This window comes from Aplidium turbinatum, chromosome 7 (assembly GCF_918807975.1).
Source record: "Aplidium turbinatum chromosome 7, kaAplTurb1.1, whole genome shotgun sequence".
Classification (NCBI taxonomy): Eukaryota; Metazoa; Chordata; class Ascidiacea; order Aplousobranchia; family Polyclinidae; genus Aplidium; species Aplidium turbinatum.
In genome coordinates, this window is record NC_137478.1 from 10,700,927 (window position 1) to 10,727,323 (window position 26,397).

Consider the following 26,397-nt stretch of genomic DNA (forward strand, 5'->3'; position numbering starts at 1 on the left):
GGGAAGAGGAAGGGGAAGAACCCCCCCCGCCCCAAACAACAGGAAGAGGAAGACCCCCCCCACGAGCGACGATGGCTTTACCACCGTGGGCAAAGGAGGGAAACACAAACCCAAAACCCACGTGCGCAGCATCTTCTCGCCAGATGCTGAATTGGATAAGCCCATGTCCAATATAGAGTCCAAGACATCGACTCCAAAAGAACCATTGCACAAGCGGAGATCGGTTCCCCAAACAGCATCTCCCAGGACGACGAATCCTACAGACCACGACGCATCCTACGCCAGCTCCAAGGATGCGTCGGTCTCAGTTGACAATGACAACTCGTCAACTGACTTGGAGTCCGTTTCTTCGAGAGAGTCTCTGCGGGCTGGACTGCCCGGGACCTCTCCTCCCCATCGAAATGTCTTCAGTTCGGTGGGTGAGCTCACGGACTCAGACGGCGACGACCCAGCCATCTACACGGTCTAGTCCAACCCCCTAAACTTTAACCTGCTTTTTCCCTATCTATAATCATGTTCGCAGATACGGAGAGTGACGATTCGGACGCCGGACTGGGCAACCTCAAGGTTGGCTCAATGAACATCAACGGAATATCCAAGAAATTGCGAGATGTCAAACAGTTCTTTACATCTCACAGACTCTCTGTACTGGCAATTCAGGAAACACACAGAATCCCCACCGATCAACTCGAGACGTGGGCTCAACATAACAATTACATAACATACAACAACATAGAACCTGATAGAACCCCCTTCTATGCAGGGACAATGTTCATCGTAAAGAAGGACATACACGATAGGTCCGAAATCACACATCACACCATAGTACAAAATCAAATACATCACCTCAACATCAAATGTGGTAAAAATAACATAAACATATTCAATGCATACCTTCCGCAGAGCAGCGGAGAGAGAAAGACATGTTTTGAACTGCTCTCCGAGGCTATGCTGGAATATGAACATCAACATGTGGTCTTACTTGGTGATTTTAACGTGATCCTTGATCCGTTGGACACTGCTAAGCCGCAATTTTTCTTCACTACACCGGATAAAACGGCACTTAAAACATTAATACATCATAACCAATTGACAGACATATTCAGACAAGAATATCCTTACAAAAGACTGTTCACGCGCCAAAACCACAACAGTAAGACCAGGATAGATAGAATATACATAAATCAACATGCACTTGAAAATTATCATAACATCAAACATGAATACTTCACATCATCAGACCACTGCACATTACCAATAATTCATCTCCAATATCAACAACACACCAAATGGGGTGAATATTCATACAAAATCAATAACAGCATATTACAATATGCACACGTCATAACAGAGCTCGAAACGGCTTGGGAAAACTGGACTATTAACGTACCACAAGTGGAACCACCAGACATGCTTATAAGGTGGGATCAAGGCAAGAAAATGTTGAAAAATCGACTGATTGAACTGCAAGATGTCGCACTCAAGCGTAGAGAAGATTACAATCAAGCGAAAAATATGCTCCACACTCTGGACGCTCATCCAGACCACGTCCTGGAAGATCGTCGCCCGGAATTCTTGGAGAAAATCAACAACTTCTACGATTATAAAGCAGTCGGATCGCAAATCAGATCCAGAACTATCCCAACTAGCGATGAAGAGCCATCTAAAAGCTTCTTCAAAGCAGAGGAACAAAATTGTAAAAGTAGCTCTATCACTGAGATACACGACGCAAACAACACAACACTCACCAAGAAAGAAGACATTCTCAAAGAAGTACACAGCTTCTACCACTCCCTATGGGGTGTAAAAGACAACATAAACTCTCAAGAACAAAACAACTACTTAAACATTCTTGGAGAAGCCAAAATTGAGGAAGACGCAGCTTAACAAGCGGAACAGCTGATCAGTCTCAAAGAAGTAAAAACCGCCATCGATTCTCTTAACAAGGATTCTGCACCTGGATCAGATGGTCTCGGCTCATTATTCTACCAAAAATGCTGGCATTTCCTGAAACACGACATTCTAGAGATGCTTACAAATTGCTACTTAAGAAAAACAATGACTCCCTCAATGAGAGAAGCAAAAGTGAAGTTAATCTTTAAAAAAGGTGAAAAAGAAAAGCTCAAAAATTGGAGACCGATCTCTCTGCTCAACACAGACTACAAGATCTTGAGCAAAATCCTCTCCAACAGACTCACACCCATGATCACAAACCTGATTTGTCCGAATCAGAAATGTGGACTGCCAAACCGCAGAATAGAGCATGTTACAATGAATATACAAGCTGCCCTGGAAGCTTCTCAAACACAACACAGGGACTTGTACGTCATGATAACTGACTTTGAAAAAGCTTTCGATAGAGTTAGTCACTCCTTCCTCTATGGAATCTTGAAGAAACTCGGAGTAAAACCAATAATGATGAATTACCTGTCATTAGTTTACCACAAAACAAAAAGCAAGATAGAAATCAATGGAGCTTTAACAAAACGAATAAACGTTAAAAGGGGCATACGACAGGGTTGTCCCCTCAGCATGCTCTATTTCATAATCTGTGCTGACGTTCTCACCCGACGCATAGAGAAAAACCATCTGATCAACGGTTTTCGCTTTTCCAAGCTGACAATCAAAATCCAGCAATATGCGGACGACACCACATTCATCACAAGAGACATTCCATCTCTCAAGGAAATCAACAAAGAACTAGCCATCTACCAGACGATGTCCGGCCAGAAAGTGAACCAGGGAAAGACCCAGATCTTGGCGTCCAAACCTGACCTGGCCCAAAGAGCTCAGCAACTCTTTCCAGAAGCTGCGATCTTGAACAACGTCAAGATCCTGGGCATCTGGCTAGGCACAAACAAAACACAACTTGACAAGATGAACTGGCAGACCGCCATCAAGAAAACTCAAACGATCGCCAACATCCACAAACCACGAAGACTCTCCCTCTATGGAAAGATCTCGATCATCAACACTCTCTTGGTACCCGTCACTTTGCATCTCAGTAGAGTGCTGATGCCAACAAAACAACACATCAAAGAACTCAACAAAATCCTCTTCGATTTCCTCTGGTATCCTTCACCATTCGAACAGCTCCAGAGAAGCAAGACGTTTTCTCCTGTCAAAGATGGAGGCATCAACATGGTGGACATCCAATCAAAATTTCAAACAAGCCGCATCGACAGAATTCGCCACCTCTTCTCACTAGAAGACGCCACTGAAATCTGGCACGAATGGGCCATGTTCAATTTGAGCTACAGAATGAGACACATTAATCCTCATCTGTTCTCCAACAGCATTCCGCATGCCCCAATTCCAAACGAAATGTATGCGGACATCTTCAAGTCCTTTTGCAAACTCAAAGGCTTGAAACACGACTGGGAAAATACTTCCTACAAAAATATCTACATCAATCTGAAAACGCAAAATGAGAAGGAAATTGACAAGATTGATGAAAACGGAAAGAAGATTCCCTGGAATGAGATCCTCTTGAAAAACAAGGGAATCAAACTCTTCCTTCCACCTCACCTGACCTCCATGTCCTTTCGGATTGCACATGGAGGATACAAATGGGGAGATTTTAATAGATCAATACACTCCGACAGAAAAACAAACTGCAAATTCTGCAGAAAACCAGAAGACAATGTGGCCCACGTCCTCACCAAGTGCTCCTTTGCACAAGGAATATGGGAGCGCCTGAAACAACAATATCTTGACCTAACCAAGGAAGACATACAAATAACAAAGGACATGATCCTTTACAACCAACTCCCTGGAGGACAAAAGAACAACCCGATTCTTTTGACCATGATGAATGTCGCCAAGCACACCATCATCCAAAAGAAGAAATCTCTGGACATAGGCGACACATATATACAGGACACCAAACGGTCAACCATTCAAGCCCTGTGGGTGATCATGACAAAAACGAAAGACATAACACAAAAACATAACATTCCTTTGTCATCTGACATTTCTACTCCTTCTAAACCTCCTCCTACGGTCAGAAGAAAGAAGAACCAGTCGAGATCCACTCTTCAACCGCCCTCTCAGTCGTCCTGGGTGGTAGGGATGACTGATTGCAGCGGTGGATCTCACTAGCACAGTACGGTCGTAGATCATCTTTGAAGAAGATTAGACAGCCAAGGGCGTAACAACCCACCTTTAACCCGTCCCTCTCACTCATCTGCAACGGCCTGATGCCGGAAGAGTGATTGCAACGGGGGATCTTCAACCGTCCCTCTCCGTCGTCCCACTCGCTCTGGGATGACAGGATTGCAGCGGCCAATTCCATGATGACTCTGGGGTCAGCAAAAGCTACCCTCCCTCTGGCCGCTCCTCTCTGGCATCTCCGCCAAATGAGATGTCAGACTGCAGTGGCCCGTTTTCTCCAAACAGGTGCCCTTCTTGAAGCGGGCAACAAGAAGATACACACACACAAACAAACTCAAATAAAATTAAAAAATGAATTATCTACCGAAACGCGCTAGCTCTCATGCTTGACCCGCCATCTCCTAGTCTGCTCCAAGATCAGCAAGAGGAAAGTCGAGACAGGCAGATCAGCTTGAGGCAGCCACTAACCAAACATTTACATCCACAGATTACCATCTACCGCGGTGGGTCCCTTCGGTCGTAGTGAGTCCCTCGCCTCCCTGGTAGGTATCTTCCATGTAAGTATGGTGTGCCTGCTGAGTGTTTGGGTGTGTGGACGGCTCCCGGAGCGGACGCACTAATGATGAGACAGGAAACAAATCCATTCCATATGGACAATTTGTAAACCTGCAAGATGTAGTGGTATCCATCTTGAACTCTGAGCGTTGCGCGAAAAGAAAATAAAAAAAAAAAAATAAATAAAAAAAAAAGCATCTGACAGCTGATGGATTGCAATGAACACAGCTCGAACAAAGGCATTTAACCCATTCCTCCACATTTTTAACGTATACTCCAGAGCAAATGCAACAGATGTTTTCATCTTCAACTTCATCAAAATCAAAGCTAGCATGCAGGCTCATAGTATCAGATTCTTCTGAGGAACTCTCGAAGATAATTGATTTCTTTGCCTTCTTTGTGTTGATTTAATAAAACTACCATTCAACGTTTTATAGGCAGAGAAAACTTTTTTCTTTCTACATTGAGAAATTCCAAGTCTGACTACTTAGATTGCTGGAAGATGGAGACTTCCGTTTCTTCGACTTGTTGTTTTTCTTTAGTCATTGCAAACAAACTGCATTTATTCAGAAATGTCTGCAAATAAGCAGGCACTAACCGATCAACGCAATAAACAAAGAAAAACGAAACACATGATCTTGCACTGCTTCAACCAGGGTTGCCAGATGTTTTCAAAATTTCCAGCCCAAAAGCAATTTCAAACTAGCCCAAAATAGCCCAATATTGTTGCTTGTATAAACTATCCCAAAATTAGAAGAATTTGTTCACAAAATCAGTCCAAATTGACGAAACACAATCAATCATCAAAGATCTTATTTCTCACACTTAAAAAAACACCTAAACAGCAAGGCACAGTCCTAAATGTGCAATAATGCAAGATACAATAAGGATATAATTAATTGTATCAAGAAACAACAAAAACGTTGCGCAAAAAAAACAATGATGAAGGGAACATTGAAACTATTTTTTCATTCTGTTTACTTCTGCCTAATTGCTTGTACCACTAAATGATTGTTCAACAGATTAGTTGCTGGAATATTATGTTGTTTGATGCTACCTTCGAGTCTTCGACCTTTGTATTAAATACTGTAAAAGTACACATAAATGCAACGATTTACACTCAAACTAACACATTAAATTGTTACACTTTGGAAATCACATCAGCAGTTCAAAAACAGTATCTGCATTAGTTTCTAAATCACTAGTGTTAGCTTGGGAGTCGCTTTCAATGGTGTACATATCCGAGGTAAACAAACAATACATGGCTCGTGTCGGTTGAAATTTGTTGCAACAAACACCACAACGAGCCATGTAACCCCAAATACCCCAATGCGTTCCACTGCTGCATTGCTGAAGGGCAATGGAAGCAGGGAGAGAACAAATTGTGCCACTCTGGTAGTAGACAGTAAGACAGAGCACTGGGAGCAGGTAATCATTAATAGATCAAACAAGCAGCCATACCATTCCTCCTTCACAGTGCCGGATTAACTATAGTAGCAGATGTAGCAGGTGCTACGGGCCCCGCGCTTCACAAGGCCCGCGCTTGGTGAGCAAAACATTTTTTTTTGCAAAAAAGCTGTCGAACATAGTTGGTAAGTAATTTTTGGCTTGCAAACTGGAATGGCATGGGAGAATATTATAGTTGTAGGATTAAATTACTTAGTCCCAACGTCTTATCCCTTCCTAATTATTGTAAACTTTAAAAACTGGTAATTTCCACTGGAGGCAACTGCCTGTTCTGATCAACCTTCTATACAACATCTAACTACAGTACGGTATTTCACTTCGATTAAAGAAAACAACATTGACACCACGTTTCCTAACTGACAATTTGTTATGCATTTATCTATGTATGATGGTATACTAATTGTAGGCTACAGGAAAGAGATCATTTTCAAAATTGAAGTTGATTAAAAACTAGCCTATCTGCGAAACACGATGGGGCAAGAGCGGTTACACTATAATCAAAAAGTATCAAATCTATAAAATATTCAATTACTTCCCAGTCATTATCTGTACATCAAATCAATCTGCTACAGGCCCGGCACTTGTTTAATCCGGCACTGCTCCTTTACGTGACGTTTTCGTCACTTTTCCGCTAAGGCGCTACGTAATCCAGTTTAACAGAAAAAAGTTCACCTAAAATTCACTCTGATTCATTCACTGTAAAGCGAAATTTATAGAATTTCATTGAAAACTGTTGTGATTTTTTGCTATTTTATGCTTAATATTGCTCCAAAAACAAGCCCAAAAACCCGCAGTAAAAAACAAAAACAAGCCCAAAAACCCGCAACCCGCGACTACTCAATTTTTCCCGCAACTCTTCAACCAAACTAGCCCAATTCCGCGGGAAAACCGCGGACCTGGCAACCTTGGCTTTAACGCGTGACGGAAACCTACCAGAGATTACCATCAGGCATTGGAGCGTGCAAAGCAATGTTGCAGAACGCGTTTTCGAATACTAAATTCTCGGCAGTGCAACTACATTTATGAACACAATAACAACGGTTAAATTTAAACTCAACACAATATATTACAAAGATTATAAGGACATATTCTCAGTGTTCAATTGAATATTAATAAATCCAGAAACATCAGAAAATCACTTCCCGCATGCAATTCCAGACCGACATTACTCGCTTAAGGTTTTTTGTTGTTGTTGTTAAGACAGACTTAAAGGGGTACTAAAGGAAAATCCTGACTTGGCGATTTTCCACGTTCTTTGTGTTTAACATGCTACCATAAAACGATTTTCAATAAAATTTTGCCCCATTGCGGTCTGACCACCATTGTGCGCGTGCTTTTGTCAGAGCTTTCAAAATGAGATTGGGCCTGAGCAACGAAGCGTACGACTGTACACTGTACAGTGTACGGTCTACGTAACAAAAGACTAGCAATCAACCGATCACGCAATAATTGTTACTGCGGGCGATTTGACTGTAGGCCATGTATGTATGTACATCAAAACAGCACATTTCAACATCAAAACAGCAGACAGTTTGCTCAAAACATCAGATGTGGTAACGTGGCTTTTGTTATTGCTGTCTTTTATTACGTATTCTCGAGTAGTGTTTGCACGTTTTGGTCATTTTGAAAAAAATTAAAATAAATGAAACACTGGACTTTGGGCCTTGCCAGCGCCATTGAAAACAATTTTTTTTGGGTAATTGTTTTTAAAATGTATTCTTGAATGTTCAGTTTACTCATTTTAATGCTTAATTCCGGTTTGAAATTTTCATTTAGTATGCCTTTGATGGGTTTAACATGGCGAGATAAAAAGACTGCCGAATGGATCAGAAATCAAACAAAATTACGAGATATATTAAGCACAATCAAAAAACTAAAATGGTCCTGGGCAGGTCATATAGCAAGATATCAGGACAATAGATGGACTAAAAAATTAACAACATGGACACCACAAGAAACCAAAAGAAAGAAAGGAAAACCAAAAGTAAGATCGAGGGACGACATTGACTAACAATGCAATACAACCAATTGGTAGGGGAGACCGGGGATAGTTCGGACGCGGGGATACTTCGGATAAGGCATTTGACGTCACAGTAGAGTATTGTTAAATCACGTTTACCAAAGCTTTGTGGCTCCATTACAAATCAGGATAAAGTTTGCAAGTATGTCTGGTTTTCTTAGAATGTTGAGGCCGAAAAAGTAATTTTATCAGTGATATCAAGATTTCAAAATTGTACGTGTAAGGTCATAATTCCGTTGCAGTTAACCAAAACAAAGTTTTTATTGATTAAGGTTGTAGTTAGAAAGCAATACTCAGATAAGCAAGTGATGATTTTGACCAGCAGTTAATCAGGTAGCCATATTTTCTTCATTTACCTGTAGTCACGTGGTCGGGGATACTTCGGACACAATGGCCGAAGTATCCCCATGGAAAAAATCAAGCTTAAACAAAATCTTATTTTCAGGTCTTTTGAATACTTTACTGGATTTTAAAGACATAATGGTTTGGACATACAAAAGAAAAACAAATATTCTGTATTAACTGTCAAAGCAACTCAAAGCGTCTGCATATAATTGCTGTCCGAGATGACCCCAGGCATGTCCGAAATTACCCCGGTACGGGGTGACTTCGGACATTTGAGGACTGTAGAGTTTATGCTTTTTATAAGCATTTTCGGTTTGCTGAAACAAACGATGCTCCTACTCTTTTTTGGCAAAGCTGTAAAGGGCTAGGAACATGAAAAAAAAATTTTTCTACAAAAGTGATTTTCTGATTTTATACGTGGTCAATAAGAATGCCTGAAAAAAAAATTTTTTTTTGAGTTGTATTTGGGGTGGTTTGAGGGCCTTTTACTTTCAATTTCTGATAGTTGACGACCCGACACGCGTGACTGCGTAAAGGCGACTGTTGAGCGATGACGTTTCACCGGGAATTCTCTCGCGTCGATGTCAGATCGCACTGCAGAAATAAGTAATTCGGACAAGCAGCAAGTCAAGTTATTTGCTTTAACAAGTTAACAACGTTGTGTGGAGGCATTACAAGATTTTAGCAGCGGTTCTGATGAAGATGCTGAAGTATTTTGTGACTTTGGAAATAAACATCTTCCGATGCAATGTGATCACGACCATGTTCAACCGCACATGTTCGAGCCTTTGGCAAGCAGCTCGGAAGAGGAGATTGCAGTATGTGAAGCAATGGATTCTAATATTGAGCTTCAAACGAACAGCTTAAACTGGTATGTTGTCAGCGTTTGTAAACAAACATTTGTCTGCGGCCTATAAATGGTTTAAACTATGGAAAAGGCAATAACTTTTTTGCTGTGAAGCATTGCGCAATAGGCTACTCAATTTACTTTGAAGTTATCATCAACATGTGGACTTCTATAAACATTCCTTTTCGATCGATGCGACCAGTACGGTATTCAGCCCAAGCAATTCTATAAGTACCGGTAGTGGACTGCGTTACCCACCAGGTTTCAGTCATGACCAGTTGTCAAATTGTTCATTTCGAGAGGTCTTTTAGCCTAAATAGACATAGGGTACCGGTAATGAAAAGCTGACTTAAAAATTTATGACACTGTTGGTTGAGAATTTTGGTTAAAGAAGGTTCACAGCTTTGTCCTTTCCCTGGTTGAGACTTTGGATTGAAGCAGACCACCACTTCCACCAATATCAAAACAGTGTTTATTTAACACTACAGTACACAAGTGATATGCATGCCGTGTGGCTACTGCAATTTGATTATTTTTTTTATAAACTTACAGGTGCAAGTGCGATATCCTTCCAACAGTTGCGGAATGCAGGTGTTACACCGAGATAGAGTACATTGCCCGAAAAGTGAGAGAAGGACGGGAGACGTATGGCTGCGAAATAAAGTGCATAACAGAGCACCCTGGGTTTCAGGCAGTCTGTCTCAATGTGGATGTTTTAGAAATTGCCTGGCTATAGTACAAGCAGCAGTATGAGGTTGATGGGGCTTCCGAGCATAAGCGCCATAGACACACTGCATATAGGCAATTAGCCCGTTGGTGTTGGGGGCACCTTGGTCGAAACCTTACAGTGGTTCTTCTACCATGCGCAGTAACTTGCATAAGAACCCACTTCTCACTCCAAAACAATGATGGATGGATGGTCGTTTTATTTTTGTTTGGATGCGAAACATACATAAAACAAAAACTGACAGTGTGCATCCAATGAGAGAGTGCGAAAGACCATAGCCCTGAAGGCGTAGGAGGTCGTCGAGTCTGCACTCTCTCATTCAAATAGTTATACGGGACGACGTATGAGGACGATTTCGTTGAATTTAAACTGTAGATATCTGAAGAAGCCATCTCATGTCTTAGGTTATATCGATATTATTGTTTTATACATAATGTTACGCTCATTAATAAAGTACTTTTCCAAGACGCGCCAATGTGTGTTTTCTAGTTTGATACAAATATGGTACAATAGGCTACTATGTTGCATAGTAAGTTATTTTATAGCGGTTAAGTATGTCTGCGATGGTATTAAGCAATAAGTCAAAGAAATGGCAATGGAGAAAAATGAAATCAATGAAAGATAAACTAATACGACCACCAATCCCAAACAAAAGCGAAATATGAAATAATATACCGTACGGCGCACATTAAAAAAAACACAGAAGTACATCTAAAAGGTTATGAATTTTCACTGTTATTAACTGGTGCGCTTGTAAAAAAACGCGATATGTGATTGTTGACGACACTCTGTTTATCTGGACGCTTGACATTGTGACATAAAGGAGAAGGAGTTTCCCATGACAACTCCTCTAGAATGTCATTACTAGCATCTTCAACTCTTGAAGTCACTTGACCTATAAGTTCAGCAACGTAACCTGTAAAGCAAAGGATATAAAATATATTTCTAGGCAATGTTCATCGCGTAATTTAACCGAAGCAAGCAGCTGCAACTGTCGAAGAATAGCTGGCTTAGTGTTCAGGGACTAGCAAATGCTTATGAGTTTTAGAAACGAATAAACGCACTATTAGGTTGTTTAAGTAGACTCTTAGCACGTACTGTATTTCAATATTAGCAAACATATATTCTTACTGAAGGTACATTGTTGCATTGTCTTTTTTAGGGTGTGAGAACCTCCTTTGCCTTTTGGAAAGGAAAGAGAAAACTGCAAATTTCCACTTTTTGTTTTAGCTTGCTCCTTTCTGCTATTTTCATTGTAATGGAGGGCCGCAAGTAACAATCTAAAGTTAAATATAAGCGTTGATTACTAATGATGACAAGCTGTTTTTCAGCAACCTCATTGCATTATAACTCTATGGGCTTATTACATTCATAAAAGCCTCTTTAACAATGGATAGGCAGAATATTTACTGAATTGCTTACCTGCATTTCATGGCAGCATAACCAAAGTGAAACATTTTGGGTGCAAATTGATTGACAAGACTGTGGTAGGCCTTGATGGAAAACGTCTGCCCTTCCGGGGACAATTTCGTAACATCTTTTCGTAAATTCTTGCTTCCCAACAATCCTGTCAAACCTTCATAACATTCAGATCCTGAAAATAAAGAGTCTTGCTGCTAAATTTCACTTGTCAACTTACAACACTTAAAAGCCAAGTCGAAAATTGGACAAGGTAGTTTATCCAACACTGAGTGAATATGAGCAGTTAGCATGCTTTTGAAACAGCCTTCTTTTATGTCACTGCAATCACACTTGAGGTAAACAAAGACAATAAGTACAGAACGAACCTGCTGTGAAGTACTTCCTTTTCGCAAGTGGCATGAAGGAAACAACTCGCTGTGTCCAGTGTGGATGTCACATATGTGATTTGGCAGAGAGTCCCATTTAGCTAAAGCTAAATCACCATTTCCATCACTTGTCAAACCACACCAATACAGATGGTTTATAATGCTTTGTCGCCATTTCGAAACAAGCTCGAATCCCTTCTTCTTTTCTACAGCAACAAGTTTTTTCGAAAGACCTTAACCAAAGGAAATTTACAAAATTAGCGAGTTGCCTGCAGTATAAAATGGTTTATGAATGACTAGATTACTAAATGCTCCGTTGCAATAACTACTGCATTTAGCAAGATCATTTTTTGGCACAAACTAAACTACATACAAATTGAGTAGACTAATAGAGTTAAACTTGTCGCTTAGATCGTTAATTGTTTTATGGTTTTCTCTGCTTCAATGTTTAGCGCTTACCTTTTGCAACATGCCATATATCAAAGTAATGTGTCATTTCCATGATCTTCTCTAATCCACTTCTGTATCTGCAGGTGTCTGTCCGTAATCAATGTGCATATGTTGACTCTAGCACTAGAAAGGGTACGGAGACACCTTTTCAATCCCTCTCATTCCATGTGGTAACTTTCTTTGACCTCATTACTCTAAACACACATCTTACATTAGGCAGAACAGTAGTAACTACTGAGGGAAAAGATGTATATATTCTTTATATACAATGTCCATGTAAGTTTTGGGGAGCTTTCCATTACATTTGTGATTTGCGGAAATAGCAAAATTACGATACCAGAATTGTGGGTAACTCCATCAAATTAAAACAATGAAAACTATTAATACTACAAAAAGTGCTCAATGCTAAGCAAAAAAGCAAAGCAGAGCGAATTAAATCAAAATATAGTTATTACTATCTGAATTCTTAACAGTCTGTTTCACCTCAAACGGATCATCAGAAGAGTCTTCTGATGATCTGTTTGAGGTAAAACAGACTAATAATAATTAAATTATATATATTCATTTGGTGGATGAAAATAAGACATAACATAATTCAAGACACGATTTTGTTGCAAGTAGCATCATAAGAACATGTAAACTTACCTGGACAATTCCCATGCATAAAATACAGTTTTGCTCACATCCATCAAGGTATAGCCTTCATTGTAATCCTCATCCAAACATTCATGCATGTCTTCTTTACTTTCACTATGGATGGCAGTAGAAGATTGAATAAAATCCATTACCAGTACATTGAGTGGCTGCATCACTGCGGCTTATCGGTAGCCTACATTGCATTGGATACCTAAAACATTGCAGAAATCAATGGTGGCTGATACAGCAGGCAGAAATTATGTTAACTAGTATGTATGTTATGGTAAATAATGTTTACGGTACTATGATTGTGGTATTGTCTCAATGAAGGATTTGCTTTTTTTCATTATAACACTCACATTCATCTTTGATGACACTAAAATAACTTTAGTGGATCATTGAAAACTTTTAGCACATGTGGATTGTGGAACAATTTACCAGTAGCCTACATACAATATACTTCACTGCAGTACGGCACAATAAGTTATGTACAACTTGATAAAGAAGGAAAAAAAGAATTTATTTTAAACCTTGGGCAGTGTAGCATGATTATGAAATCGACTAACACCGATAGGCTAGCATCTTAGTAACTAAATTTATTACCTATATTATTATACTTCTGGTATTCAAAACAATAACGGTTTGGGTTCAATAACGGTTAACGGTTTGCAACTTTGCATTGTGGATTTATAAATATTCATAAATCATCAAAGACGAATCTGTGTTTACAGCATTAGATTGTACGATACACAAGAACTACCGGTAGTGTCCTGTTCATCAATTGCTTCTTTTGTAACAGTAGAGTTTAGTATAGCAATGCAGCAGTGAGCACAATTGGAAATGCAGTCTAACCTAGGCTAGGCTGTAGAAACTTACCTGTCAGAAAACCCCAATTGTACTTGTAGACTGGATTCTTCAAATTGGTTACTATCAAAGTGTACGAAACAAATCTGTGAGCTTGCTTTAGCCTTCCAATACTTTCGGTTGTGTTGAACAAATTTCTGCCACTTCACGTTTTTTCCTGTTATTTCAGGAAAACTTTCGCAAGTGCTGTAGCCTATTATAGCACACAATCACTAATTGGTCGTTGGTTAATTCTTGGTCGTTGGTTTGAATCTTCATCCTAGGCTTACTCAGTCTGAGAATGGAGATTCAAACCAACAGACAACAGTAGTTGTTTTTCAATCTCAGTGGCGAACCCTTTTCATTCAATGAAGTAGTGTGCCTGCCTCTGCACACTAGTTTGTATGAATGTGTAGTAGGGTGTAACGCTCCGACCAACTTACTTGTTGGCTAGTTATTGTGGTTTGCAAAATGACCTAACTTGATCAATGGAAAAAAAATTTTGGAGAAAAAATATTGTTTAAGCAGGCCACACTCCCCGTTTTTGTCGCAAAATCCCCATTACCCCACAATTTGCTATATCTCGTATCCTGGTGGAGATAGAGAGCTGCTTTTGCCACCAAAAGATGCAGAATACCAAAGTTTCTATCCGACTTATGAACATGCTATAGCCCTAAAACCTTTACTTCTTTCTATAATTGAGAAAAACTGTTTTGAGAGTAAAATCTGTCATTTTTGAAACAAAATGCTTGTATTTCAGATCTTGGCTTGCACGATTGTCATTCAGTCATTAAACATAACCTTTAAATCAAACTTGTAAGCTGTATAAGAACAGTGATGTTTTATTCAATAATGAGGCAGGAAACAATCAACACAAAACTATACAATACATGCTAGACCAGTGGTTCTCAACCGGGGGTCCACGGACCCCAAGAGGCCGTGAAGCGATTTCAGGGGGTCCGCGAAAGTTTCCGAGTTTTCAGCATGATTGATAAATTACGAAATTTAAAAATTGTTTGTGCTTTGTTTATGTATTAGCTTACAGTGATTCTCAAACTGTAAGTTGCAACCCACTGGTGCGTCGTTTAAAATTGCAAAGAACATTGCACAAAGGTTTGATTTTTTAACTAAAAAATATCATATATATAAATGACTTAAACCTTTTAATAAAGCAATGTTGGCTATGTTCAACTTAATTCTTTTGAGACAGCAGATTGTTGATCAATGATTAACTTGGAAATGCAACTCACAGATTTTGCAATGACTGTGATTATAACGAATTAATATTGATTACAAATGAAAAAAGAGAGAAATTCTTTGTAACGGTCACAAGTATTCTATTAACTTTTGATAAAATTTATAGAAAAACATCCTCAGCATATAGATTACTGATGTTTGATCCTGTGTGCCAACAAATTATAGCTCATAAGTCATAACATAATTTCATCAATCGTCAAGTGCATTGCGAATTCAGCAAATTCTTCTCAGTGTGTTCCTTCGAAACTTATATAACATATCATTCCATAAGGAGACGCGATATACCAAAATTTCAAATAGAAATTTTTAGGGGTCTGCGACCGCTTCGAAGGCACCAAAAGGGGTCCCACCAAGACAAAAAGGTTGAGAACCACTGTGCTAGACATTGTAGACAAAGTACATTGTCCTGTTAACTTCTCATTGCGAAAAGTATGCATTGTTAATGTAACTCTTTGTCTTTATGTCAACATCACTTGTGTCACGAATCTTTTTGCTATTAATTGGTTCCTTCACGTGGCCTATCAATCGATCACAAGAAGTATTGTTGTTTCGAAACACTTCCTAATCATCCTTACTCCCTGCTGTCAGATATAGTGAAAATGCAAAAGTTGCATCCATAAATGCTGCCAGCGGACGGTTTGACCACAACAGAGCTTTGGTGTCTGCTTTTTTTGCTGTTGAAATCCTAGATACATCAATGTTGGCATGCAGTGCACCCAGCGCAGCTGTCTTTGGGTTCAGCCATTTCTCACTGTGGTCAATGAAGCATTTCTTCGCTGGCTCAGAAGCATTACATGCTTTCATGAAGCTTCTCATTTTTAAGACAACTGATGAACCTTGTACGACACTGGGATGCAAGTCTTTTGTCTGTTAATTTACAAACATTAGAACTCACAAGGTGTGATGATGTTGAAGCAATTTCCTCTTCACTGCCACTCATACACTCAAATTCACTGGATGATGACTTTGGCATTTCCTCTTCAAAAGATGTCTCTAATTCATCACTGTTACTAGTAAGATCAAACTCCTCACTAGCGTGTTTATGGCAAGTTCTGAGAGTTCTGTTTTGTATTTGCTTCAGACAGCCACATCAACACCACCAATCACCATGTTACGTTCTGAGCGTTGATCTAAAAGAAGTCTTAGCTCTTTTGGGTGAACTCTTGAAGACATTGGACAAGAGCAAATAACCTTTGTTCTCCAATGGTCTGTGCAAGGGCGAAATGGCCTGTTTCGGCTAGTCCGATTCAGCTAGTTCCCTATTTGGCTACAGTCCGATTCGGCTAGTCTAGTATATACATATAAGAAATGCTGAAAGAGTTTCTATCACAGACATATTGCTGAGTATATTTTGATGTGATATTTAACACCAGCAGTTTTAAAACCTGAGGTAATTACTTAACCAGCTTAAAAGCATTATTTTGGTAACCTGGGGAAAATTCATTATTCGACTTCTTACATCTTTGTAATCAATTTTGAGATAAACATCATAAAATTTTGTATACCAGTGCTGTATATTGGTGAAGGACACTTGTAAAATTATACTGATTCAATTCTGTGAAAAAGTTTGAGAACAACAATACTGTCTTCTGTTCAATGACTGTACTAGTTACACAGTTGTGAGTTTGAATAAAGGCCATCTGTAATGGCTGAATGACATTCATCTCAGCCATGACCTGAAATACAAGCATTTGATTACAAAAGATGCAAATTTTACTGTCAAAAACAGTTTTTCTCAATTATAGAAAAAACTAAAGGGTTTAGGGCTATGGTACATTCATAAGTTGGATATAAACTTTTGTATTCTGCATCTTTTGGTGGCAAAATTAGCTCTCTACCTCCATCATGGGATGAAATATAGCAAATAGTGGGGTTATTGGGGTTTTGCCACAAAAATGGGGAGTGTGGCCTGCTTATATGATTTTTTTTTCAAAAATTTTTTCCCCCTTGATCAAGTTAGGTAATTTTGCAAACCACAATAACTAGCCAGTAGCAATTTATAAAAAAAAGTGTGTAAAGTGTTACACCCTATGTGTAGTTACATTTACTGTGATGGGGTGGTGGCTGACTAGATGACTGCTTATGGTCTTTCGCTACCATCCTGATTGCGCCATAATCTAACCAACAGTTGTACATATATTGCGCTGTTAAAACAAAATAAATTGTCTTGACTTGCTGCATCCCCAAACGACACATCTTCCAGGCATTTTTGCTCCAACAAATAACTTTTATAAACGAATTAACGGCTTACTTTGTAGCCTAAACCTCAACGAAGCAAATGAAACGTCGCTTTCAACTGTCTTTATGCAGTATATGTCTTTAAATTGTCGTTTATTGTTTTTGCTGTGATGGTCAGAAATAAAAACAACTGAACTGAACAGTGAAAAACAACTACGGTACTATCATAGATATCTTATATATAGATATGCAACTCAGTGGTGCGTAAAGATGTTTGAAGGCTAACAGCGTAGCTATGGCTGTATGCATTGACTTCAAACTTGGCACAGCAAAACAACTTTATTTTTAATATATTTTTTTGGTTTTTGTTTAAATAAAACTTTCTTCATTTTCAAGTTGACGTATGGATTGCTTGTGATGACGTCACATTCTCGTTCCGCATGGACTGCTTTATGGAGATTTTGGCGATTGAAAACAAATCAGTCACAGAGGGTACCTCTAAATACCCATTGTCTGGCATTGTAGGCATTGTCGGGCATTGTCAGGCATTGTCGACTTTTTGGGGGGTTGTGGAGCATTTTCAGGGGTTGTCGAACATTTTCAGGGGTTTCAGGTATTGTAGAGTAGGCTAATTACTTTCAGGCATTGTTGGGAATTTCTAGGCATTGTGTAGGATTTACAGGCATTGTCGATCATTATCAGTGGTTGACAGGCTTGTGAGGCATTGTCGAACATTTTCAGGCATTATCGAACATATTCAGGGGTTGTCGAGCATTTTCAGGGGTTGTCAGGCATTGTAGAGTAGCTAATTTCAGGCATTGTTAGGAATTTCCAGGCGTTGTCTAGGATTTCCTGGCATTGTCGATCAATATCAGTGTTTGACAGGTTTGGCAGTCATTATGGAACATTTTCAGGCATTGCCGAACATTTTCAGGGATTGTCGAGCATTTTCAGGGGTTGTCAGGCATTGTAGAGTAGCTACATTCAGACATTTGTTGGGAATTTTCAGGCATTGTCTAGGATTTCCAGGTATTGTCGATCAATATCAGTGTTTGACAGGTTTGGTAGTCATTATGGAACATTTTCAGGGATTGTCGAGCATTTTCAGGGGTTGTCAGGCATTGTAGAGTAGCTACTTTCAGGCATTGTTGGGAATTTCCAGGCATTGTCTAGGATTTCCAGGCATTGTTGATCATTATTGGTTTTTGACACGTTTGTAAGGCATTGTCGAACATTTTCATGCATTTTCATTCCCAGCTCTGCATGCGCAGCAGAATGATCCCTTTCTATTTTGCGTAGGTTGTAAACGTATTTACGGTATACACAAACACAGCAGCGTTTAAATGACCTGGCTATCATAAGTATCGACAATGCCTGACAAACCTGTCAAAACCTGGTAATGATCGACAACCCAAGAAAACGTTCGACAATGCCTAACAAACCTATCTACCACTGAATATGTTCGACAATGCCTGGAAATCCTAGACAATGCCTGAAGATGTCCGACAATCAGTGGCGTAGCTAGGGGGGGGGAGGGGCGGACCGCCCCGGGCGGCACGTCTGGGGGCGGCACTTTCAGACTACGATATTTGATTTTGATTATAATCTGATAAAAAACTGATTTCATTTTCACACAGGGCCGGATTTAACTGATGGGGGGCCCGGGGCACTTTTAGATCAGGGGCCCCCGTGAAAAAAAATTCGCCTATGGCGCGAAACACCCCCTCGACGTCTACAGTAGCATCAATCCAGCACTGCACAGCATTTTGCAGAAACCACCAAAGCTAAAAGAAAAATAAATCACACAAAATCACATTTTTTTCACGTAGGGGGCCCTTTAAAAGTCGGGGGTCCGGGGTGCCTGCACCCTCTGCCCCCCCCTAAATCCTAGACAATGCCTTGAAATTACCGACAATGCCTGAAAGTAGCTACTCTACAATGCCTGACAACCTCTGAAAATGCTCGACAACCCCTGAAAATGTTCCATAATGACTACCAAACCTGTCAACCACTGATATTGATCAACAATGCCTGGAAATCCTTGACAATGCCTGGAAATTCCCGACAATGCTTGAAAGTAGCTACTCTACAATGCCTGACAACTCTTGAAAATCCTCGACAACCCCTGAAAATGTTTGGCAATCCCTGAAAGTGTTCTATAATGCCTAACAAACCCGTCAACCACTGATATTGCTCGACAATGCCTGGAAATCCTAGACAATGCCTAAAAGTAGCTATTCTACAATGCCTGACAACCCCTGAAAATGCTTGAAAATTTCCGACAATGCCCAACAACAAGCCTGTCAACCATTGATAAATAGGTAAAGATCTTTTTTGGAGCTGTAGTTCCAGGACAAGCTGAAGTTTTATTTAATTAATCTACTGAGTGTTACCAAAATGAAAGTTACTGCTGGCTACCGAAAGCTGTGCTATAGCATTTGGTAGCCTAGTTATGGTGTGTACCAAACATTAAAATTGTCTTGGTTTGGCGGTTGGATCCGTGATGCTAATGAAGCTGTCTCAGCAGGGAGGATGATGCCCCCGCCCTCAAATTTTCTCTGGATGGGGGCAATGGTGCCCTTTTAAGGTCATGTAAGCTACTGCACATTTTGCAATATAGGCTAACAACTTCTGCTATTCGCTTTTAGCCAAATTATAGGGCCTATAGCCTACAGTAGGCCCACACAAATTATCCCGTGGACACATTTTATACTTTGCAGCAGATTGTGATGCTATGAATGTGAAATTTACCTTTCATTTCTTGTTCAAGTTATTGCAATTATTCATCTGTCTCACATTTCGACTTTCATGGCTAATAGCGGGAAAACGAACGAGTTGCCCAGCATTATCGCTACCGTATATCTCACCCTAAAATCGTTCCGGCGCCCCTCTATCTCAGGTTTGTAAACTGCCTACAACAAGCTTTAATGAGTCACTGGAAATAAGCTTAAATGGTAGTTCCAACGATCATGAAACAGAAGTTGCATAACCTACGTGAAGAAAGATTATTGTCTTGATTTTTCATAGTAGGCTATTCTGTGAAAACTTAAAATATACGCCAAACAAAATATTCCAAAGGAGCTCAAAAGCCGCCACTCGCCAAGCCCAAACCGTACAATAATAGCCTACCACAGATACGCTAGCCAAGCTGGCAACCTTGATTGTTGATTGTGTCCATAAAGTCAGTCGAGCGTGACGATAATTCCACGATTGCTGAGTTGCATATCTATATGTAAGATATCTAATATGTAAGACCCGGAGCGCTCAGCACAAGACCCCACGAGAACCGCTCTTTTCAGAGCGCGGCAGTCCCACTGTCGACAAGTACCGTCGTCCCACCATCTTACAGCTGAACGCTGAGGGCATCACATCCAGCAAGATTGATGTGATCGAGCAGCTCGCTCATAAGAACCGAGCTCTTGTCATCCTCCTCCAGGAGACCCACTGCACTTCTGCAGACAAGCTAGTAATTCCACACTATTCACTAGCTGGGTCCACCCAAAGCAGGAAACATGGCCTCGCCACGTTCGTCCATGAGAGCTTGAACTGGACGCTTGCAAACTCCTCAGTCAATGAAGAAATAGAATGGGTTTGTGTGAGCATTGAAAATTACAACATCATCAATGTATACAAGCCACCATCCTCACGCCTGAACCCATCATCTATACCCGCATTCCCCTCACCCAGTATCTATGCTGGTGACTTTAACTGCCAGCACACCGACTGGGGTTACAAATACATCAACAGCGACGGAGAAAGCCTGGCTACTTGGGCTGCGAACAACAACCTCGCCCTCCTCTACAACCCAAAAGATCCAGCCAGCTTCTGGTCCGGACGCTGGGGAACGGGCACCAACCCTGACCTGGCCTTTGCAAGCATGGACACAGACAGCTCTCTTCCTGACAGACGTGTGCTGGAGAAGTTCCCACGTTCCCAACACCGACCTTCGCTCATCACTGCTCCTAAGCTTGTCTCTCCCATCCCAAGTGCCCCAGTGAAGCGATGGAACTTTAGAAAGGCCAATTGGAATCGCTACAGCCTCATAACCAATCAAAATGTGGCGGAACTACCATCACCTTCTACCGCCAACGTGGATGAGGCCTACCAAGACTTCTGCCGTGCTATCAAATCCGCAGCTAAACAAGCTATCCCTCGCGGCCGCCGAAAGAACTACACGCCGTGCTGGGATTCAGAGTGCGAAAATTTATACCACTCTTATGTTCGTGCCTCACCAGGTGCTGCCTCTACCTCAGCCGCAACAAAACTGCTCGATCGGCTAGACTCAAGGAGGCTTGAGAGATGGAAAAACACCGTCAACACTATCGACTTTACACACTCTAGCCGGATAGCATGGAGTACTGTCAATAACCTTACAGGTCGTTCAGCACGCCCCTCCCGCCAATGCCCCGTTACTGCCAATAACATCGCATCAGAACTGGTGAAAAATGGGACCTACAAAATAGGCGATCGCAAGTTCTCCAAACTTGTAAAGAGGGAAACGTCTGATCTCTGGAAAATCCCAACACCAGACGAGGAAAGCATCTCTGATGAGTTTACGTCGGATGAGTTCACCGCTGCCCTACAATCTACTAAGACCCGTAAGGCCCCTGGTCCCGATAACATCTGCCCCGAACTTGTACTCCATGCTGGCACCGCCATGAAGTCTTGGCTGCGAAAATTCCTGTCTTCCTGCTTATGCCAACTCAAGATCCCCAAAATTTGGAGACGAGCCAAAGTAGTCGCGATCCCTAAGCCTCATAAGCCACAAGAGGATCCGAAGAGCTATCGACCTATATCTCTTCTCTGCATCCCTTTTAAAATCTTCGAACGTCTTATCTACACTCGAGTCGAACCAATTATAGACCCACTCTTGCCCCGGGAGCAAGCTGGTTTTCGACATGGAAGATCTACTGTGGACCAAGTCACTCTCTTGACTCAAGACATCGAAGACTGCTTTGAGGCAAAGAAGAAGGCTGGTGCTGTGTTTCTCGACCTCACAGCTGCATACGACACTGTATGGCACCAAGGCCTCACCTGCAAACTGCTCCGCCTGCTCCCGGACAGGCACATGGTCCGCATGATCATGGAGCTCGTTTACAACAGAAGCTTTACTCTCACCACCGGAAGTGGTAAACCAAGCAGGTTACGACGCCTTAAAAATGGCGTCCCTCAGGGATCTGTCCTGGCCCCCCTTCTGTTTAACATCTACACCCACGACTTGCCAATCACGGTATCCGCAAAGTATGCCTATGCCGATGATTTGGCCATTCTACACTTGTCGAATCATTGGGAAACATTAGAAGGGACTCTAAACCAGGACATGTCGACACTTTCGGCATACCTCCAGAGATGGAGACTGAAGCTCAGCGAAACCAAAACAGTGACGACAGCCTTCCACTTAAACAACCGGGAAGCAAAGCGTGAGCTCAAGATCAGCACCAATGGAAAAACCCTGCCCTTCTGCCCAAACCCTAAATATCTAGGGGTAGTCCTGGACAGGTCGCTCACTTACCGTCAACATTTGGAGTCACTACGCAAAAAGATCTCAACACGCACAGCTTTGCTAAGGCGTCTGGCCGGCTCTGGCTGGGGAGCCGGAGTTGATACCCTGCGCATTGCCACCATCGCGCTAGTTCACGCTCCAGCAGAATACTGTGCACCTGTCTGGAGCCGCAGTGCCCACTGCCATCAAATCGACACTGCCATAAACGACGCCCTGCGTATCGTGACAGGATGCCTGCGACCTACACCATCGGAAAATCTCCCTGTCCTTGCAGGCATCCAACCAGCTGAGCTTCGTCGTGAAGAAGCCATCCTGTCTCTCTCTCGTCGAGCTACGAACCCCAACCACTTACTCTACTCAAGTCTCTACGAGTCTGTGAACGAGAAACCTCGGCGACTGAAATCGAGACACCCATTTGTACGTGCCGCACAACTCCTGATGAAAAGTGCTGAAGACCAATCCATCAGTGCGGCAACCTGGGCGGACCATCAATGGAGCTCGGAGTGGAAGAAGAACTCCTCAAGACTCCAAAGTTTCATCTCCGACACCAGCCACCATCCAACCGGAATGCATTTGCCCAGGAAGGCCTGGGTGCGGCTCAACCGCCTTCGTACTGGCGTCGGACTATTTCGCTTCAACATGCACAAATGGGGGATGGCTCCATCCGCGATCTGTGAGTGTGGCATGGAGGAACAAACCGCAGACCACACCATCTGTAACTGCGCCATCTACCATGCGCCAAATGGTGTGCGTGGACTGCGTGAACTGGATGACGAATCAATTCAATGGCTGCTCGACACCTGCCCAAACATTTAAACCGCGTCGCCGCCACTGCCCAAGGGTGGTAAAAGGCAGAGCCCCTCGACCCTTGAAGTGGCGAAGAACAAGGTTCAAACGAAGAAGAAGAAGAAGAAGAAGATGTAAGATATCTATGGTACTATCGTTCATCAATTCACCGGTGTGACGTAGAAAGGGAATTTCCCGAAAACATTTTCGAAAAGGGGCTACAAAAACCTTATGTGTTGGATTCGTGATTTCAAAAAATAAAAACACACACTTTTAGCTTGTTTTAACCAATTTTGTTGATAGGGGTTGTTCTTGATACTATTCCCTACAAAAATAATCCAAAAAACCTTAATCGAAAAAATCATGTTCCTAGCCCTTTAAGGTTTACAACAAAATAACATTTACGAACTTGCTGTGTAATTTAAAAAAAATATGGGCTGTTTTCAAAAAATCGTCCGAGCCATCCCCGGTCTCCGGGGAGACCGGGGATAGTTCGGACGCGGGGATACTTCGGATAAGGCATTTGACGTCACAGTAGAGTATTGTTAAATCACGTTTACCAAAGCTTTGTGGCTCCATTACAAATCAGGATAAAGTTTGCAAGTATGTCTGGTTTTCTTAGAAAGTTGAGGCCGAAAAAGTAATTTTATCAGTGATATCAAGATTTTAAAATTGTACGTGTAAGGTCATAATTCCGTTGTATAAACCAAAACAAAGTTTTTATTGATTGAGGTAGTAGTTAGAAAGCTATACTCAGATAAGCAAGTGATGATTTTGACCAGCAGTTAATCAGGTAGCCATATTTTCTTCATTCACCTGTAGTCACGTGGTCGGGGATACTTCGGATTCAATGGCCGAAGTATCCCCGTGGAAAAAATCAAACTTAAACAAAATCTTATTTTCAGATCTTTTGAATAATTTATTGGATATTAAAGACATAATGGTTCGAACATATAAAAGAAAAACAAATATTCTGTATTAACTGTCAAATCAACTCAAAACGTCTGCATAAAATTGCTGTCCGAGATGACCCCAGGCATGTCCGAAATTACCCCGGTACGGGGTGACTTCGGACATTTGAGGACAGTAGAAATTATGCTTTTTATAAGCATTTCCGGTTTTCTGAAACAAACGATACTCCTACCCTTTTTTGGCAAAGCTTTAAGGTTTAGAACAAAATAACATTTACGAACTTGCTGTGTAATTTAAAAAAAATATGGGCTGTTTTCAAAAAATCGTCCGAGCTATCCCCGGTCTCCCCTACCAACTAGCACGTAACCATGTAAATTGGCATGAAAAGGGGAAGGCTTACGCTCTGCAGTGGGCTCTCACAGGCTGAAAATGATGATGATGATGATGCCTTTAATGTTCGAAGCAAAAACAGCCATCACAATGAACATCTACCGAAGTATACTAATTTACAGTACTTAGATAACCAATGAAAATTAATAGACGGTATTGTTATTAATTAATTAATTTGATACGGTACTATATTACATTGTAAGCTATTATAATCACTGAAATCATATTGAATTGAAATTAATAACAATATCGTCTATTAATTTTCATTGCTTATCTAAGTACTGTAAATTAGTATACTTCGGTAGATGTTCATTGTGATGGCTGTTTTTGCCTTGAACAATAAGTCTGTCTTAACAACAACAACAACAACTGTCTTAACAACAACAACAACAAAAAACCTTAAGCGAGTAATGTCGGTCTGGAATTGCATGCGGGAAGTGATTTTCTGATGTCTCTGGATTTATTAATATTATTATTATTATTTATTTGCAATCAGACTCAAAGTCCATAGAATTCAAATTTTTAACAGTCATCACACAAAATATCAGACTAACACAACATCAAGCAGGCTACATCAAACAACGTACAAAATACTGTTGTAGTGAATATAAAATGTAGAATTAAAGTAGTAATCAGAAGACATAACATTGCGCAACAGTGGATTAATTGATCTTTTGCAACGTTCTACAAATGCATAGCAATTTTTTCTTAATAGAGCATCAAATGTTAACACGTCGTTCTGTACCTGATACACTCTAGCACTGTCGCATCTCGACAAACTGTGGATAATTCTGTACGAGTCGTTGTAAGCAACTCGTATGCGATTTAAAGTAGAAGTTTTATAGTTACACCATAGTTGCGAACCATACATTGGCATACAATATGATTGGTACATTACATTTTTAACTTCGGTAGAGCAATTTCCAAACTTGGACCTAAGCTGATTGGCAGCGACATAAAGAGATCGCACTTGCCTTTTAATATCTGCGTCATCACTGATGGTATCATCAATTAGTATACCTAAATATTTCACTTGTCCAACAAATTTAATTTGTGTATTGTACAGCCGCATGCATGGAGAAGTCAAAACTTTAAATTTGTGACATTGATGGACCAATCCAACAGTTTTGTTACAGTTGAAAATAATGTCATGTCTAAAAGCATAGGATTCACACACATCAATGAGTTTTTGGGTATCTTTAGCACTTGGACTAAATACACACAAGTCATCTGCAAACATTAGGTGATTCAAGTGAGATGAACCAGTATTACATCCGACATCTAGGGAATTCAATCCAGTCGATAAGTCATCTATATACAAAGAAAACAGGTAAGGACTTAAAACCCCTCCCTGCCTTACTCCGTTGGTGACATGGAAGTTTTGGTGACATGGAATTTTTTATCGATATTTTATATCAATATTTATCGATATCCGTATTACGAAATTGAATTAATGTAAAATAATGACGCTATTCAACATGGTTTAATGTTTCAAAAAGATTTTATTGAACACTGAGAATATGTCCTTATATTCTTTGTAATGTATTGTATTGAGTTTAAATTTAACCGTTGTTATTGTGT

General features: G+C 40.7%; 1 protein-coding gene across 2 annotated transcripts; it reads right to left on the reverse strand.

The window, feature by feature from the left end:
- Positions 1-9,924: 9,924 nt before the first annotated feature.
- On the reverse strand, positions 9,925-14,758 carry LOC145774271 (uncharacterized). 2 transcript variants are annotated; one of them, XM_082585470.1, is made up of 7 exons: positions 13,824-14,758; positions 12,957-13,158; positions 12,321-12,505; positions 11,862-12,094; positions 11,497-11,668; positions 11,206-11,354; positions 9,925-10,990 (listed from the first exon to the last, which is right to left on the reverse strand). In XM_082585470.1, the coding sequence occupies exons 4-7, from the start codon at positions 11,893-11,895 to the stop codon at positions 10,794-10,796; spliced, it is 552 nt and encodes a 183-aa protein (XP_082441596.1). In that variant the 5' UTR covers positions 11,896-12,094; positions 12,321-12,505; positions 12,957-13,158; positions 13,824-14,758; the 3' UTR covers positions 9,925-10,793. The 2 variants fall into 2 exon arrangements, with proteins under 2 accessions (XP_082441596.1, XP_082441595.1); XM_082585469.1 differs by lacking the exon at positions 13,824-14,758 and having other exon boundaries at positions 11,862-12,130; positions 12,957-13,425.
- Positions 14,759-26,397: the final 11,639 nt, after the last annotated feature.